General features: G+C 41.7%; 2 protein-coding genes across 2 annotated transcripts; both read left to right on the top strand.

Annotated features, from left to right (window-relative positions):
* Nucleotides 1–8,022: 8,022 nt before the first annotated feature.
* Nucleotides 8,023–14,957, top strand: LOC123395206 (outer envelope pore protein 24, chloroplastic-like). Its single transcript, XM_045090152.1, has 3 exons — nucleotides 8,023–8,353; nucleotides 8,455–8,907; nucleotides 14,647–14,957. The coding sequence occupies exons 1-3, from the start codon at nucleotides 8,153–8,155 to the stop codon at nucleotides 14,725–14,727; spliced, it is 735 nt and encodes a 244-aa protein (XP_044946087.1). The 5' UTR covers nucleotides 8,023–8,152; the 3' UTR covers nucleotides 14,728–14,957.
* A 1,927-nt stretch (nucleotides 14,958–16,884) lies between these two features.
* Nucleotides 16,885–17,518, top strand: LOC123399633 (protein RADIALIS-like 3). Its single transcript, XM_045094025.1, has one exon. It carries the CDS (start codon nucleotides 16,899–16,901, stop codon nucleotides 17,181–17,183), a length of 285 nt encoding a protein of 94 aa, XP_044949960.1. The 5' UTR covers nucleotides 16,885–16,898; the 3' UTR covers nucleotides 17,184–17,518.
* The last annotated feature ends 593 nt before the right edge of the window (nucleotides 17,519–18,111 follow it).

Here is an 18,111-nt window from a genome sequence, read left to right as displayed (position 1 = left end):
AGGCGTTGCTATGTCATTTCGGCCACGCAACAGTGGACAAGAGCCTACCGCCATTGAGAATGGCAATAGCCCAATCTACTGCCTTCGTTCATGAAAAAAGTTAGATGTGAGCATATTTTCAAACATGAATCCAATCATGCTAATCTTTTATAATAAAGTCAAATATATTTTCAAACATGGGTCAAATCGTGCTAAATTTTCATAAAAGGGTGGAATTTTTAGCCAACGTGCACCCGCAGGAGTCTGCATGGGTGCAGAAGCAGCATGCCACCCGGTAGAATGAGCTAGAATGCATGTGGCGCACATCAGCCACATCATGCAAAGGGACCGAGTCAGATATTGCTGGTTGGATGTGTTTGAAGTAAAAAGTAAAGAACGGGAGAGATGAATGAAAGATGAATCATTAGTCTTTATTGATGATACTAATGGGGTATTTATACCCGGGTAAAAGTACATATGTTGCTTGGGAGTCAAGTAAACTTAAAGTTACTTAAGAGCCAAGTTATTACATAGTTGCCTTGAGAGTCAAGGAAGTGCATGATTGCTTGAGGACTAAGTAACCTATCTAAGAATTAACTTAATCCTAATTATCTTAATTAATAAGCCACTAATCTATTCTCTTGTACAACGCCTTTTCTTGGGTATATGCATCATCTTGACAAATTCTTTGAATAATCTTGAAAGTCTCCTCCAAAAATCTGTGGGAAAAATATGAGGAGAATTGTGCAGATATGTTGCTAAAACTCCTTTAAACCCAGTGAAAAAAATAATAAGGAGAAAATGATGCAACATATAATGATTATTGTCTCTTGATAACTCATAGGAGAAAAACCTTTGAAGAAGGAGAAAACTCATTGGTGAGTTTAGAGAACAATTAATATGTCTTGGGTACTTTCTTTAAAACCATGACTAGGGAAAATAGAAAGTATGACAGATGATCTTTGATAAGATATTGCCTCATTAAAAACCATTATGAGAAACTACGGGAGAAAACTCATAAGGGAAAAGAGTGCATCTGACATGCCATTGAAAACTCCTTTAAAACCGAGTGGGAAAAATATAAGGAGAAAATGATATGGCATATACAAACACGTATGTTTATATTGTCTTGTTAAAAACCTTTTATGAGAAACCATTAGGGAAAACTCATCAAGGAAAAAAGAGTACAGTATATGCAATCTGATGATTGTTAATAGGTTATAGTTTGGGAGATTACTCCCCCTAAACTTTGCAAATATGGAGGATGTCTCATACCAGTTTCATTGACATGAACATAAGATTGTGTATAATCTGTTGGATTTTCACATGATTTTGGTTGCAAATTATTTCCTCACTTTTCTATAATCCGTGAGGATAAGTAGTTTCCGAGAAATGTGATTTATGATATTGCTCTTCATATAACCTGTAGGTATTGAGTAACACAAGTGGAAGTAGCTTTATAAATCAAGTTATGTGATTCTGATAAATCTCAACCACGTGATTTTGAGTGTGGTTAATCATTCTACCAAGCCATGCATATTTTGTAACGCTTTTAGATAAAAAGTTTTATGTCAGAATGATAAGTTGGAATAACCATTAAAGTCCATTTAGATGACTTCCATATGAAGGCTATTCCAGCAAATTCAATCATTGATATGGCGTCATTGGGATCAAATAAAGAGCCAATATCATTATATCATATCATGGTCATATCTTGTATTTCCTAATGGAATTGTCCAATATTTATTGTGAGCTTAAGATATAAGATAATATTCCATATATCAAGCATGTACCTTTTATTGGGGGTTGCACTCTAAACAAACATAGCAAATATGGTGTCAGGCCTTCCATAGTTTGCAATCATATGAGTACTTTGACATTAGTGAGATACAGAACTTCAGGTCTTTATGTCACTTCATTATCAGCCCTAGGTAACAATATATTTGTACCCGGTCAGGGCAGTCTGACCATACATGTCATTTATTGATATGATATATCCAAATTGCGCTTCTCGTATATGTTTTGGATATATGTAGACTGATATGTATTCTTGAGAGAATGCTCAAGTTGTAAACTTAAGCTAAATTTGGTTGAATCCAAATTTTCCGCCTTGAGATGATTTTGTGTATGTTTATGTCTTATAGAGACATTGATGATGAAATCATCGATATACACTGAGGTGATGTAAGGAAATCAAATTTTCGGATTCCTTTATTAACACATAAAAAATGATCATCCTTTGAGTAATCCTTTGAAGAAGGAACTCATTTAGTCGGTAGTACCATATGATTTCCGACTATTTCAAGCCATAGAGTGACTTCTGAAATTTTACACAAATATGTTGTGATTTATTTTGGATTCGGAATTGTAAGCCCTTCAGGGACTTCGTTATAAATTTCTGAAATGAGTGACCCATATGAGTATGTAGTGACTGCATCCATTAACTGCATGAATAATATTATTTGTACTGCCAATGATATTTATTATCGAAACTTAATTCCATTCATACCAAGAGGGCATGTTACATCATAATTTGATGTCGGGTCTCTCCGTGAACCCTTTTTCTACAAGCCTTGCTTTCTCATCACCTCATTGACTTTGTTTAAATGAGAAGCTTTTAGTATTCCTTATGGGAGATACTTATGAGTAGTAGGTATTACTGTGATAAATACCACTCTTTGTTGAGCGGGTGCTATTCATCATTACTTGCTTCCTTTCATGTGAACCAACATGAGTGCAAGAGGCACTCTACCATGGATTTTGGTTTAGGGCCCAAAAGGTTTTAGCAATTTTTAGAAGAAATGTATGTCGACAAATATAGTATTTATTTTATATGATTCAAGTGGAATCGATGAAATTTGTGGAAATATATTTATTCCTTTTAACTCCTTGTGATTTCCTACAACAATGGAGTCAAGGTGTTTCGATGTCCCGACACCAAAACATTTGTGCACATTTATGTAGGCCTTTGGATGATGAGAATCCAGCGAAGTGTCTTTCAACTTGATGTTGAATTACATTTACTGGTTGAGGATTTGATTTCCTCTATTTCCGTGGAAGCATATGCGAGATTATATCTCGTGTAGTCAGATTTCTCCCCCTATTGCTCTCGTTTGGGGATAGGAGTGGTTTATTAGGTACCTCCACTCTTTCTGACACTTTACTACAGGAATATAAAACTGAGTGACCACTACTAGAAAAAAGGCTATTAGTGGCGCACCTATTTTGTCTATTAATGACGCACTATAGACGCGCCACTATTATCACGTCACTACTAATAAATATTAATGGCGCACGCCTGGTGCGCCACTGTTAATCTACATAATAGTGGCGCACCACCTGGTGCGCCATTACTAGGCCCAGAAGTGCGCCACTGCTGTGGGTTACTAATGGCGCACTTTTAGATGGTGCGCCACTACTATGAATATTAGGGAAAAAATTGCTTTTCTGATATTTGCACAGGTTACAAAATACATTACAACACAAAATATAAGTGATATAGAAGTAAGTGATACATATTCTATACAATAGTTTCATAAAATATCATCACATCATCTCGAAAATAGCGATACATAGTGATGTAGAAGTAATCATGATAGTCAATGAGACATTATATAACAAAAGTTGGTCACTAGTCATAATCACAACTCCTCCTCCTCATCATCGTCAATTCTTACACATTGTAGCACATCATCACATCATCTCGGAAATAGCTAATAATCATCATAGTCATTACCACCAATACTATTTAATACATTGTAGCACATCATCACATTAACACATTGTAGCACATCATCACATTGTAGCACATAATAACACATTGTACCTAGGACCTACTCCGCTGCTTAGGTAGAATATCATAAAACTAGATAGGCCCTGACTCTTCATTATGGAGAATGGAGATCATCTTGTCTCCAATTCTTGGCCTACGCACAATGTTGCTTCCAAGTAGCTCTCTAGGATAGACCATACATTTTTCCAATCTTTGATTGTCATGACTTCATCGGTTTTAGAAATCCGGTATGGACAGGGGTAAATCAGATACCTAGGCTGACCTGGCCGTGCTGGTCGTATCATCATAACATCAACGCGACCTCTTGGGAACATCAGATGAGGCACACAATCTTCCTGGATTTTCTGTTGAAAAACATAGTATTAGCTTTGTAGCTACCATGTAGTTTAGTTTTACAAGAATTTATGCAAAAGATGCATGGATGTCATAATAGTAGAAAATCTTACCATGCAATCTCCATGCATATTACTGTAGTTCACCACGTGCACTAGTGGCACATATTGACCATAATGTTGGGGAGTTTGCTGATAGGTATTGTAATTCTCAAGATCATTGATAAATTGGACAAGATGATGTTTCTTCTTACAAGTTAATTCCGCTTCATCATTGTAGTAATAGGTTCTGTCTACCATTTTCCGTACATTTTTCGAAGAATGAAAATAAGTTGTCAATGGAAATAAGTTGTCAACTATTTTTAAATAAACAATATAAATTACTTAATAAATGTGGTTGAGAAACTCACATAATGGTAGAACTGGAGGCGTCTGCACATCGACCCAGATGTCGATATTACCTTCAATTTCATCTTCCGGACGAATATCAAAGGTGATAAGCATATTAGGCTCAAATGCATAAGCCTTGCATAGTGCTACCCAAGTTTTGCATTCAAAAAAGAAGTAGGTGTCTGCATTGTACAATTTTAGGCAAAAGTGTAACCATGCTCGGTCCTCAAGTGAACTATCTTTACCTCCATATTTATTTCAGTACTGAAACCAATCTTATCCAACACATAATGTCTTGCATGGCAGGGGATACGCTAGTAGAATAGTAAAAATTAAAAATTATAAGTTAAAACAAAAGAAGTCATGCTTAATTATGAAAAAAGACTTGTCGTTGTGACTTACTGCATCCACTTCGAAGTCCTCATCCAGCATGATGCTGAAGCGCCTATCATCAACTAGGAAAGGTGTGTCGCAAAGGCCGCGCTTGTCTTGGCAGTATTCACACATAACGAATTCGTTGTCAGACAACATTTCCTAAAACAGAGAAAATTTGGGCATGACATTTACTAAAAAGTGGACATATGGAGCGCCTGAAATTTGCCGGAACGGAAATGAACCAACATTCCGGCAAAACAAGCAAAGCTACCAAACATGAAGAGCACTCTTTCGGTGCAAGGGAAGTATCAAAAAGGAAAAGCATGAATGAACAAGAATAAAGAACATTAGCATTCTACTTTCATCTTTGTATAATAATTGGTTTGGATTTTCTTTCATCTTTGTTAGATAACTATTGCGCAACTATTCTCTCGCTCACTACAAAGATACAAGCATACATAATGTACAACGAATCTCAAAAGCTCAATAAAAAAAAATTACAAGTGAATCAATAAGGCGTGAATTGCTGTGTATCTTGACAACCATGTGTTTGAGTTTATGCCAACAATAACTTTTTGGCTTCCATTTTAATGCAGTTTTGTAAGTGCTACACTGATTTAAAAATATCTGCATTGCTTTTAACATTTCAAATCATATACAGGTAACAGTGTGCTATGTTCCACTGTAACATGACCAAATTAGTACTGGTGGGAGCATCAACATTTTTATAGCCCAAACTATGTCGAATTGGCACAGAAGGAAGTTAATTTTGGACTATTCTTTTGGCAGGAATGAAGGTGTGCCATATTTGCACTATTATGTCTTAGGCTTTGTTAGCAGACTAATGCATGTGTTTAGAATGCATCTATTTCCTGGATTAAATAATATATCCATGGGCATATTCAGTTAATTAGCATGAGCATATCCATCTTCTAAGGTATACATCGGAGAGGGAGGATTCTTACTATAGCGTTGCCACCTATTTACATGTATCTTGCCTTGCTACCCTGTTTTTTACCCTTTGTTAGAAGGACTGGCTTTGAAAGACTTCACACTAGAGGAAAATACCTTCTAATTAGCAGCAGAAATATAACAAGTTGATTTTTTACATAGAAAAGTTATTTGGAGCTAAGTTGTTTCTCTGCTAACCACTGCATTTCGGAACATAACAAGTTGAGTTTGAACAGGCTAGTTATGGCCATCCATCGATTCGCTCCTACCGGGAAGCTCCACCACCGCCTGCACCTCTCGATGTTATTTCTGAGCTTCTCTTTTCAGAAAACAACTCAATGCCCGAGGTACTACAAATTAATATGTCCGATGTTATTTGTTTTCTCTGTCAATGACCTAGACTAAGTGGACCGATTCAAGTATACAGTCTCAGTTTTGCAGTCGTCTCTTATCTTCATAGTGCTACTATCTTAACAAAATAAGATCAGAAATTTATAGCATCATTGCCATAATTGAACAATGATTACGTGTTCAGTTGGCACATGTATTGAAATCAAACTGGCCTTACATTTCCTTTTGTTTTGCAGTCTGGTGGACAATATTCTCATGCTGATTATATGTCAATCCTCAATGACTTGCACAATTTACTTTGATTGGGAATAGTAACATGTAGGCCATATACTCACTGTTAGATTTTTTTTCTTCCGAAGGGAAGTATTTTTAATTGTATTTTGAATTTATGATATTGAGAATAATCCTGTCATGTTCCTAAGACGATGCCATATATACACATGACAATTTTGGTACACAAGTATATGTCCATGTCTATGATTTGTAGCTGTAATAAGATCATAAGTTTATAGGACCATGGGCAATGTAGTTTACGGCCAAACACTATCTAGAGTAACACCAAATAACAACTTTAATAATTATGGAAGCTAAATGATGTGCTGAAGTAGGCATAGAAAATCTGCTACAAAAATGACGTGATTGAAACTTGTGCGAGCTGCTTATAAATACTAATTTGGTTCAATGCTTAGCCGATGACATCCACCAATCCTAAATCTCCGGAGAGAAGTAAAATAAATCAAAAGAGAAGAAGAAGAAGAGAGAGATGAAGAAGGGAGGGGGGGGGGGCGAGAGGAGCGAACCTCGCGGCCGGAGGAGGAGAGCGCGGCGGAGGCGGCGGCCTTGTCGTCGCCCATTATCGGGTGTCGGTCCGCGCGCGGTGGCCGGCGCGGGTCGGAGGGAGGAGGAGCCCCTCGCTCGTCGGAGGGAGGAGGCGGGGACCGAGCGGCGGGGGAGGAACCCTAGCGGCGGCGGCGGGGGGGGGGGGGGGAGGAAGGGTTTAGGGTTTAGGGTAATATAGTTGTATCTATGCTTGTTTTTCATCTTAACATTTTTAGACAATTTCAGATAATAAAGCTAATGATAACACAACAAAATATGCATGCTGAAGTAAATATTTTGAAACATAAGTTTTTCTTAATTTTTCAAATAAATAGGGTTACAGTTCATACCCTATGTGCTTGCTCAAACCTAAACTTACTAATAAATACGAATATTTTCAAAGCCCTCATTGTTTTAAATGGGGCTTTGCGCCACTTGGTGCAACATGCAGTCTACTTCTACTAAAGAAATTGAATAGTTACAAAACTCCAAACATAAAGTTACTAAAAAATGCAAATACTTTCAACGCGCACATTGTTTTAAATGAGACTTTAAATATGTTGTTATATGTGCTTGCCCGCAACTAAACTAACTAAACCATGGATTTTTTTCAATGTGTATATGAATTCAGCAGGTCCCATGCATCAAACTCAGATTTCTCAGCATAACAAACATATTTTCAATACAACACGATTTAACACATGGTTTCTACTACCACCATCGAACATGGCTCTTGCTAAAGGAAATTATTTTCATCACGTACATGCCTTTAACGGGTCTCTGCGCCATTTGGCGCAACGGGTCAACTAGTAAACTAGAAACAACAATGGTTTTCCGCCCTTGAGGAAATTGAGAAAATAATAACATTATTTTTTGTTTTTTGAGAAAATTGAGGAAATAATAACATCGAGTCTTCACAAAAGTTGAGGTTATGGGCTAAAGGCAGGGTGGAAGAGCCCAAAAGTTGGTGGGCGACGGAGTCCACGAGAGAAAGCCTTTCTTTCTTGTTCGTTGAAAAGAAAAAATGGGAGAGGAGGCCGGCCGGTGATAAGGGACGGGGTTGTTGGGTCCAAGCACTAGCAGTCTACTACTCCACCACCAGCTGCGGCGGCGGACACTCCGAGGTAGGAAGGAAGGAAGGAACCGGAGAAGCCAAGGCAGGATGAAGGCGACGGTGAAGGGCCGGTACGAGGGCGACAAGGCCACCGCGGCCGCCACGGTGGCGCTCGCCCCCGCCGGCGACCTCCGCCTCCGCGCCTCCGCCACCGACGCCGCCTTCGCCGCCGGCCCCTCCCTCGACGGCCTCACCCTCACCCTCGAGAAGCCCGGCGCCTTCCTCCTCGACCTCAAGCCCCACAACCAGGTACGTACAACGCAATCCCCTCCCCTCCCCCAAAGTCCATCCCTTTCCCCTCCCACATCCCCATCTAACCCTTCTTGCTCCGGCGATTGCGGCGGCCGCAGGATGTGCGCTTCCAGTTCATGAACTCGGCGACGGTGCTCGACAAGCGGGTCAGCCTCACCTACACGCACTCCACCTCGCTCGCGCCCGCCGCGCCCAAGCCCGCCATCCCGGCCCCGGCCTCCGGCGCCGCGCCCGCGCCGGCCCCCGCGCCCAGGGGCCCGCCTCCCGGCCGCACGGCGCTCGACCTCTCCGTCGCCTTCGACCCCGCCAACAAGGTCAGCGTCTCCCACGCGCTCGGCGGGGGCGGCTGCCGGGTCAAGTACACCTACGCGCATGGCGCCGGCCGCCTCACCACCATCGAGCCTGTTTACGACACCGCCAAGAACGCATGGGAGTTCGCCGTTGCCAGGAAGTTCGAAGGCGGGGACTCCGTCAGGGGCACCTACCAGGCCAACACCAAGCAGCTCGGGCTCGAGTGGACCAGGAGCTCCTGCATCGGCGGCTCCTTCAAGGTACCACCATCTTGGTCATGCGATCCATCATTTTTTGCTTGCCTGTGGTAATGCCAGAACGAAACCAATCCACCATTCTTTGCATCAGAGTACTACAGAATGCCATAATCTTTTGTATAGATCACATATGATTCTATGGATTGGTAGTGTTGATATGGGCAGCTAGAGTAGTGAGGGAAGGTGAGTGGAGTTAAAAAATTGTGTATGGATCACCAATCCACACCATGCCACCATTTTTCACCGGCACCCTTGTATCATTAAATAGTGCAGAATGCCATAATCTTGTGTATGGATCATATGATTCTGTGGATTGGGGAGCTAGAGTAGTGAGGGAAGGTTTGTTAATCCTTAAGGCCGCGTTTGGAACGTTGTTTTTCTGCCACCCTTGTAACATTTTACACTTGTATTATACCAGCCTACAACCAAGTACATGCGCAGGATTGTATTTCCATTCCGCTTCCTAGCCTCCGTTTGGAATGTTGTTTTTCAACCACCCCTGTAACCTGGCTGCCATAGCCCAGACTTTCAAAAACACAAACTTTCAACAACAACAGACTTTCAGCAACACAGAGTGCACTTTTAACAACATAAATTTTCAAATACACACATACAGACTTGAAAACAGCACAAACTGCACTTCCATACATATCGCACAGGTATAAAATGAGCTAATTATTTTATTTATATAACAGTACCACAACATAAACAAAAGATAATATTTTTCCATTCATCCATTTGAACATAATTCCGATAACTCATAGTGCTCAAAATTAACAGTTTAAATTACAAATTTATTGAGGCATACTTGTCTCGTCTCGTCCGCTGCTACATAACCAAAGTTAGGACTCGCAATTGTTCAATCATTGTGCATTTAGACAAAGTATTTCAGGAAGATTAATCCTCGGCAATAGTTCAAGCAGTGGAGCAGCTTCAGAGCAGAAGAGTAATCCTTGGAAACAAGACATATCTGACTAGGCTAGCAAAGAGCATCTGGATAAGTAACAGCAACAACATCTGCATAAGTAACAAGAGCTTATCATGATTCAAGAAACTGCTATGAAATAATCATATCTTCCTGTTCGAAGGACACTGTAACCCCAGCCTCGGTCTCGCCTGAATCGCCTGTGGTCCGCCTTCGCCATCCTCACCAGACTGTCCACTCTGTCTCTAACCTGTGTCTGGATCAACAAACAAACAAACAAGAGAAAAGATGCTTGACCCGTCAACACACAGTATGAGTTACTACGTACTGTACAAGCTAACCAAGTGTAATTGGCACATATGAGTTGTTGTCTTCACTTACACTGGGAATGCAAAGGACCGAGTACTCGTCGTGCTGCTATCCGAACGAAGAGAAATGTTGCTGATGTGAGCAGAGGGCGCTACCGCGTCCAGCGTGATGTTAGCTCCAGAGAAGCTCGACTCAAAGGGGTTGCGAATGCCACCCCGAGTCATCAACTTTGCACCATCAGGTCCCTTCTGCTGAACCGCCGGCTCCGTTTGCGACACAACCGTAGAGCTCTGGTCGCCAGCGTTGTTTTCCTTCCTTGTCTTTGTGCCATCCTCCATGTCTCTTGGGTTGAAGTCATGTTCATCTTGGACAGCATCAGTCTCGCATTTTGGATGGCCCTCACTTTTGACATCACTGGGCTCTGCACCGACAGTACCTCTCTGGTCATTGCTCTCTTCAGATGCTTGGGCATCCAACCTCGGGGCTCCTGAATCTAAACAACATATTTCTGGTTCACTGAACTCGAGCGTTTCCTGAATCTAAACAACATATTTCTGGTTCTTCAACTAGCATATACGTCGCATAAAATTCGCACAGACCAACACATGCCAAGGATATATTTTCTATTTATTGTTATTATCTCATCCATTCATCAATTCATGGATTTGTAACTATCCTAGACAAATGAGCTTTTACTACTACAAGGAGGAGCACCCCGTCGCTGGCTTTTACTACTGCAACTGCAAGGAGGAGCAGAGGAGGAGGACAGAAGAGGAAGGAACATACCTTCGATGGAGCAGAGGAGGCCGTGGAGGAGGAGGAGGGAGTCGCCATCGCGGTTGGAGGAGGGAGTGTCCGTCGAGGTCAGGAGAGAGCCTTCGTCGAGATCAGGAGCGAGCCTCCGTCGAGGTCAGGAGCCTCCGTCGTTGCTTCGTCCGCCTCGATCCGATCCGGTGGAGCCCCCCGGTAGCGCAGCCCTCGATCCGGTGGCGCCCTCGATCCGATCTGGTTTCCAGCGAGAGGAGAGGTGGGGAGAAACGACGGGCTGCGGGGGAAAAACGACGGGATGTGGTGTGTATCAGATACGGGCCTATTACAGATGTAAACTAGAAAACCAGTGTAAATTTTACGGCCCAAAAACGACCAACCAAGCAGCTATGAAAGGCCCATTCGTATTTTTCTTACAGAGGTATATTTTACAACTGTATTGAGGCCCAAAACGACCAACCAAGCAGGCCCTAAATAATTTCATGTCTAGCCCACACATATGGTTCTACAATACACTGTAATTTAATTTCACAGAGAAATTTGGGAAGAATCTCGTGTATGTAGTTTATCCTTTTTTAGTAGCTTATCTTTGTTTACCTGTGAAACCGTAAGGGAAATCCATATGGTATTTTTCTTATTATAAAATCAGGAGTTAAAAGAGTACAAGGGTTGTTAGTGTGTTAGGAGACCCAGATATTTACGTGGAGAGAAACCATAAGGGAGAAGGATCAAAACAATCTTAAAAATACAGAACCGCTTCACACAACCAAGCTTGTCTTTCACCCTGAAGGAAATGAGATGTAGGTTCTTCTTGAAAAGAGCTTTCCACTGAGCTAAAGAAGACTTAACTCTATCATTTCCACGCAATATTAGAGTGTTTCTCTGTCTCAAAATATTCCAGAGAGCGGACCCGTTAATCTCAGCAAACCGGGGCTTTTGAAACTGAGACATAGCAAGTTTGATCATTTCTGAAAACTCCCAAGTGGCAGCCCAAGAGATACTGAGAAATCTCCAACAAGCCCTGGGAAAAGCACGATTGAAAAACAAATCAGCCGTAGTTGCCGAAGAGCACAAAACACAGTTAACCCCAGTCTCCATGTGCCAGTAGCTCCTTTCCATCATGTCTCTGGTGTTTAACCGATCGACAAGTATCGGCCATAAAAACCTTTTTGCTGCGGTGGACATTTACTTTTCCAAACCAGAGAAAAGGCCTTGGGCACCTGAAGCCCATGGAACATAAAACTGTAGTAACTGACAGAAGAATATCTCCCAGAGTTACGCAAAGAAGTCCAAACATCTGTCATCGGACGGACCTCATTAAGGACTTGTTCCTTGAGCAAATAGGCTAGCTGCTGAAGCTCAAGAAACACAGTTTCAGAGAGCGGGAGGGCAAAATGAGTGGATAGGTGTTCAACCCCGGTGTCCACGTGCCAGTGCCTCCTTTCCATCATGTCTCTGGTGTTTAACCAGTCAACAAGTATCAGACATAGAAAAACTTTTTGCTCCGGTACACATTTGCTTTTCCGAACGAGAGGAAAGGGCTTGGGTACCTGAAGCCTGTTGAACATAAAACTGTAATAACAGACGAATAATATCTCCCAGAGTCATCAGTCATAAGACGATCCTCATTAAGAACTTGCTCGTTGAGCAAATAGGCTAGCTGCTGAAACTCAAGAAACGCAGTTTTAGAGAGGGGCAAAATGAGTGGATAGGTGTTCAATCAATGGATGCTGCATGAGCACATTCAATCCAGCATCTTCATCCAGAGCAAAGGTAAATAGGCAAGGAAATCTCATAGCCATGGGCTCCTCAAGCCAATTGTCTTTCCAAAGCAGAGTAGAAACACCATTGCCAGGCGCACACGAGGGTTTACATTATACAGGGTTTGGTATCAGTTAATATTTCCTATGCTAGTTTGTGGATATGGCAAAACAAAAACTGTAGGATATGGATGTATCATGGGGGACAATGGTTTCCTTTAGTACCAATTGAGATATATGTAGATTTGTAGCAGCACCACTCTCTTATGACCCACTAGCAAGTCAACATTCAAAACAAAGCCTTTTATAGTGAATTCCCGTGTTTCTATATTTTGCATCACTGTATGTATATAACTGGGGATACTTCCTAGTATTTTATAGTGTCTGCAAATGACTGGTTCAGAGGCTGTCTGGAGATCATCATCTAAATATTGTGTTTCTCCTTTGTTTTTGTTTACCTAAACTCAGGACTGAAGGTGTAACCCTTCCTTTCTCTAAAACTAAGCAGACAATAGAATGAAGGAATTGGGTTTGTTTAGCAAACAAACACTAGGTTGTCTAGTTAAGCAACCATTGACTCTTCTTTATGAGTTTCCTGGCAACAATATTTATCAAATTTTGTGCCGTTGGCTTAAGCACTGGTAAATCTAACTACGATCTAGACTTGAGAAGAGAGAGGGACACTATGTACTCCCTCTGTTCCATAATTCTTGTCGTTGTTTTAGTTCAGTTTGCACATCACAAATATGGGTATAGAGAGCTGATGCTTCCCAAACATCGCCTACAATTATACTTATCAATTGGCAAAGAAACTTTATGCATAATGATAACTGAAAAGTTATTTAGTAATGGTGGTTATCTGGACCATTTGTGCGACTATTTGCCTATATGTTATGGTAACACAACTCGTATTTCCGATGATAGATGAGATAGCCAGAAGATCATGTCTTAAAAGGAATCAAAAAAATTCTCATAACAAATCCACTAAAAAAGGTGTTTTCTTTCTAATATTGGATGAGATGCATGATACATATAGTAAATTGCATGGGACGTTATCTAGGCTTATAGCAGAAGCAGCAGCAGTAGCAGCATATTGTCGTCTAATCCACTAGCAAGCAAACACAAAGGCCTGGTTAATGGTTTCCTGTCTCTTAGTTTTCTACATCGTCTTGTGTTGGAGATAATTGTTGTTGTGTTCTGTAATATATGTGTGACAAAAGTGCTACTGCCTGGGTGGTTCTCATGGTGCGTCTCACGGACATACCTTAAAGATTTTGTTTTTTCCTGTCTGGAGCTGCCCTAGGGGTAGTCCAACTGATAGTGCCCATGTTAGATGATATAGTAGCAATGAATTATATACTGTCGAACAGGCAAAGGAAAAAAAAATCTCTTAATGAATGCTTCGAAATGTCCAAGTTCGTATCTCTTACAGAACATATAGAGTATGTACTGTGGCAAGAGAATGGTAAGCTTGGTGTATGAGGTTTAGCTTTGTGAAGTTCAATTGCTAATGCTATCAAAAGTTTGTTGGTCTTCCCTGAATAAATAAGAAAAGTATGTAAGGTCTGAAATACGGTGAAATAGGAGGGATGCAGAGCACTGTCTTCCTGTGGTGTTTTTGCCAGATTTATCTAGCAGGTCCGCAAATAGTAATTCTCCCAGGAGGGTGTCCATTGTCCCTTGTAGACATGTTCTTGTCATTACAACGATTTTTGTAAAAACTAGTCTTCAGAACATCATTATCCAACCCGATTCAGTTCCAAGATCCAAAGCTTGAACACAGGAAATACTGAAGCGGCTGACTGTTGAACAGAGTGCTGATTTGTGCAGTGTACCCTAAATCAGAGTATCCCTCTCGATCACAACACATGATTGATCATTTGGCTGGACCATGTCTGTTTTGTCGTTTCATGTTTTAGATCATCTGATGTAACAAGTACTGCCTTGTAACCCTGATTCTGTCGTGCTTTGTCTGTGCAGGTTGCGACAACGTTTGATCTGTCCGATCAAAGCAAAGCACCGAAGCTCGTAGCGGAGAGCACGTGGAACTACGAGATCTGATCGCCTCCGCCTGCCATCAGGCAAAGCAGGCAGCTCCTGCTCATAGAGCAGCACCCTGTGCCATCATACTGTCTACTAGTACATCTCAACAACCAGACTGCCCCTTTCTGGGTGCACCATTGTTTGGATTTCTGCTACCATTATCCATTTTTTGCTTGTCGTGTGACCGAGTCGTCGCTGGCGATGCTATGACATGAAATGAGGTTTCAGTAACTGTCTTGTGACGAGAATTCCTCGACTGGCTCTTGTTGTTTGTTTGGTGTGATGTTTTTGCTTTTCTTTTGGACACCTATTTACCCTGTTTTCACAGAGTTCCTGTGGACATGAAGAAGGATGCCTAGCTAATCGATCTCATCAGTACTAACATGTAGGCAGATTATAAAGACTGATTCTACAACATAGCTGAAATCTCAGGGGTTATCTTTCTTTTTTTTGCCAGCGAGGTGGGAATTATCTTCCTTCTCTGGAGCAATGCTAGTACGATGCATCATACATACTCCCTCTATATTTAAAATAAGACGTTTTTGGACAATTTTAATTACTCTAAAAACGTCTTATAAAAAGCTAGAGGGAGTATTTATTTAGCAAGCATCAGGTTCGCTGGATTGTGCATTCGTCACCCTGCATTAATAAACTATATATGTAACCATGTTCATGGATGCGCTTAGGTAGGACATGAATATATGGTCGACAAGATTCTCAAGCCTGTTAATGTCGACATAATATTTCGTTTAAAGATAACTAGGAATAAGATAAACCAGCTATCTCTATCATGGTTTTGAATTTCAGAAATATTTCAGCCATTGTCGGTGATTTCTGTTTTCATTTCGGCCGAAGGGTTGCAATTTGCACTTGAATTTGATTGAAATACAATCAAATATTTATTTTTAAAATTCAAAACTTAATTTGTAAGTTTATCACCAAAAATGCTGAAATATTTTGAACGAAAGAGAATTATTTCAGTAGGTACCAAAGTTAATGAAATACCAACCATTCATATAAATTTAATAAGTTAAGAAACAACTTTTGTAGTTAAGGAAAACTAGATTAGTTTTTCCAAATTATAATTATTTAATTACAGAGGAAGTATGTTCTCTACAAGGTGCAGGTTGCATGCGTGAGCGCATTCACTTGATATAATCGCCTTGTTTAGCTGATGCATATTTGGAGGAATCTATGTGCACATACATGGTCCTCGTACGCACATTCTTCCTTACAAAAAAGTTATTATGATGCTTGTAGGGCAAAGTAAGTCGTCGTTTCACGTCTATTTGCCCCCTGTCCTTTAGATGCATTTTGGGCACAAAGGCAGATTTGACAATGCACCTACTTATATAATATCGTGGGTATTATTATATTATTGCCCCTGATTGATGGATGGATGAGAATGGGAATTGAACCTATATATATGGAGTATCCTCATCTATGTATTACTAGCAATGGGCCATGCATGGCACCAAATTTGGACATGGTTGGCTAAGCTTATCTTAATAATTTCCATAAAGACAGAGGATCTAGATTCTTATTTATTAGATCCCCTATTAATTATTGGCAAAACTATTGGTTCTCTCAGAATTTACTGTGCCTTCAACTTTTGTTGGTCAATTGTAGCCTTTTGATTTTGTGTGATAAACATATATATATATATATATATATATACTACATGGGATGGGAATATAACGCCGTCCAATAGTTTTGCTCAACAATAATTTTGTATTATTAATAATATGTCACTGTATGCATCGTTCTGGTGTAGAGACAGTGGGTCATCTCCTTTTAAAAAAAGAAATTAAAATGGCTTTCTTAGAAATTATTGTGCCTTTAACCTTTGTTAGTCAACTGAAGCCTTTTGGTTTTGTGTAAAGATAGATATATACTACTCCTACATGGGACGGGAATAAAACGCCGTCCAGTAGTTTTGCTCCATAATGCTAATCTAGGTAGGTAGCTTAGGCACCTCCCGATTCAATTCCTGCAATTTGCAACTAGATTAACACACCGTGACATCCATCATAGAGCATTTGCATTTTGTTTAGTTATTAACTGGTTTCCTACGGGTGAGCTAGTATAAATATGGAGCACTTGTTTGCAGTGACACACACGTACGCAGGGACAGACAAATTAAGAACACCCATCCATCTGGTACGTAGCTCAGCTTAATCTGATCGGTCATGGCGGCGCCGTGGAGCGAGAGCGAGAACGAGAGGTTCGAGCGCGCGCTGGACACGCACGACCGCGACACGCCCGGCCGCTGGGACCGCGTCGCCGCCGCCGTGGGCGGCGGCAGGACGGCCGACGACGTCAGGCGCCACTACGACCGCCTCGTCGACGACCTCCGCCGCATCGAGGCCTCCGGCGCCAACTCCAACGGCGGAACTCATGCCGCCGGCGGCGGCGGCAGCAGCAGCAACGGCCGCAGAGGAGGGTCCGGGGACAATCGGCGGCCCCAGGCATAAATGATGGATTGGATCGGATCATGCTAAGGTGGTGGCCTGGTCGGCACAGACGATACTCACATGAGCCCTATCCTAATCTATACGTACATCTGCATTACATAATACATGTAGCGTACGTGTGTATGTACACGTATGCACGTCATGCACATTGCTAGCGGGTACGTGCATGTACAGTATGTGTCACGTGTACGTACGTACCCGTATGCATGCATGTGTACGTGCAGCGGTGCAAGAGTGCAACACAGTGTGCTGGCCTTTTTTATTTATTTGCGATTTGACAGTTAGCTATTGTGCACTGCCATGTACTCGTACGCCTACGTCTTGTACGTGTGCTACTAGACTGTAAATTAATCCATGGATGAATTCCAACGCGCCGACTCAAACGAAAGGTGTTTTTGTCTGTTTTTTGTTTGTTTGAATTGACCGATCATTTGACATCTGTCCTATTTAACATTTGAATCGGCGGTACGTTGGTCCCAACGTCCGCTACTTATTTCATGCCTGCGTACAAATTTGAAAAGGCCATCGGCCGTAGATCAAGACAACGACTATGTCTTCGTCCAAAGTTCATGCCAGCACCATGTCAGCGGTCGACATACAATACCGACACCATGTCAGTATCACATAGTTCATGCTGGCGCACTTGCCAGCGGCCGACACACATGTCCACACACAAAAAGGAACGGGAGTTCGACCCAAAGCCATTGCGGCTATGGTCATGCCAGCACACAGCGTGAACGTCAGATCTCGACCGTCCTGGCTTTGGGTCTCTTCGGGATCGTAGCTAGCCGCAGCCGCGATGACACCACCAGCGGCTGCCACATCACCCTCGAAGAAGATGCTCTGCATGAAGCGGTTGGCCCTCTCGTCGCCGACGACCGTTAGCATTCCGTCGAACACGTTGCGGGCGTCGGAGAGCATCTCGGCT

The sequence above is a fragment of the Hordeum vulgare genome, chromosome 5H (assembly GCF_904849725.1).
Source record: "Hordeum vulgare subsp. vulgare chromosome 5H, MorexV3_pseudomolecules_assembly, whole genome shotgun sequence".
NCBI classification, from domain to species: domain Eukaryota; kingdom Viridiplantae; phylum Streptophyta; class Magnoliopsida; order Poales; family Poaceae; genus Hordeum; species Hordeum vulgare.
The sequence above is the reverse complement of the archived record's forward strand: the minus strand, read 5'-3'. Positions and strand labels throughout refer to the sequence as shown.

Excerpts from the sequence above, each read along its gene's own strand:
- LOC123395206 (XM_045090152.1), top strand. The coding sequence starts at position 8,153 with ATGAAGGCGACGGTGAAGGGCCGGTACGAGGGCGACAAGGCCACCGCG. Across the intron at positions 8,354-8,454 it reads ACCTCAAGCCCCACAACCAG|GATGTGCGCTTCCAGTTCAT; the intron begins GTACGTACAACG and ends CGGCGGCCGCAG. Across the intron at positions 8,908-14,646 it reads GCATCGGCGGCTCCTTCAAG|GTTGCGACAACGTTTGATCT; the intron begins GTACCACCATCT and ends TTGTCTGTGCAG.
- LOC123399633 (XM_045094025.1), top strand. The coding sequence starts at position 16,899 with ATGGCGGCGCCGTGGAGCGAGAGCGAGAACGAGAGGTTCGAGCGCGCG.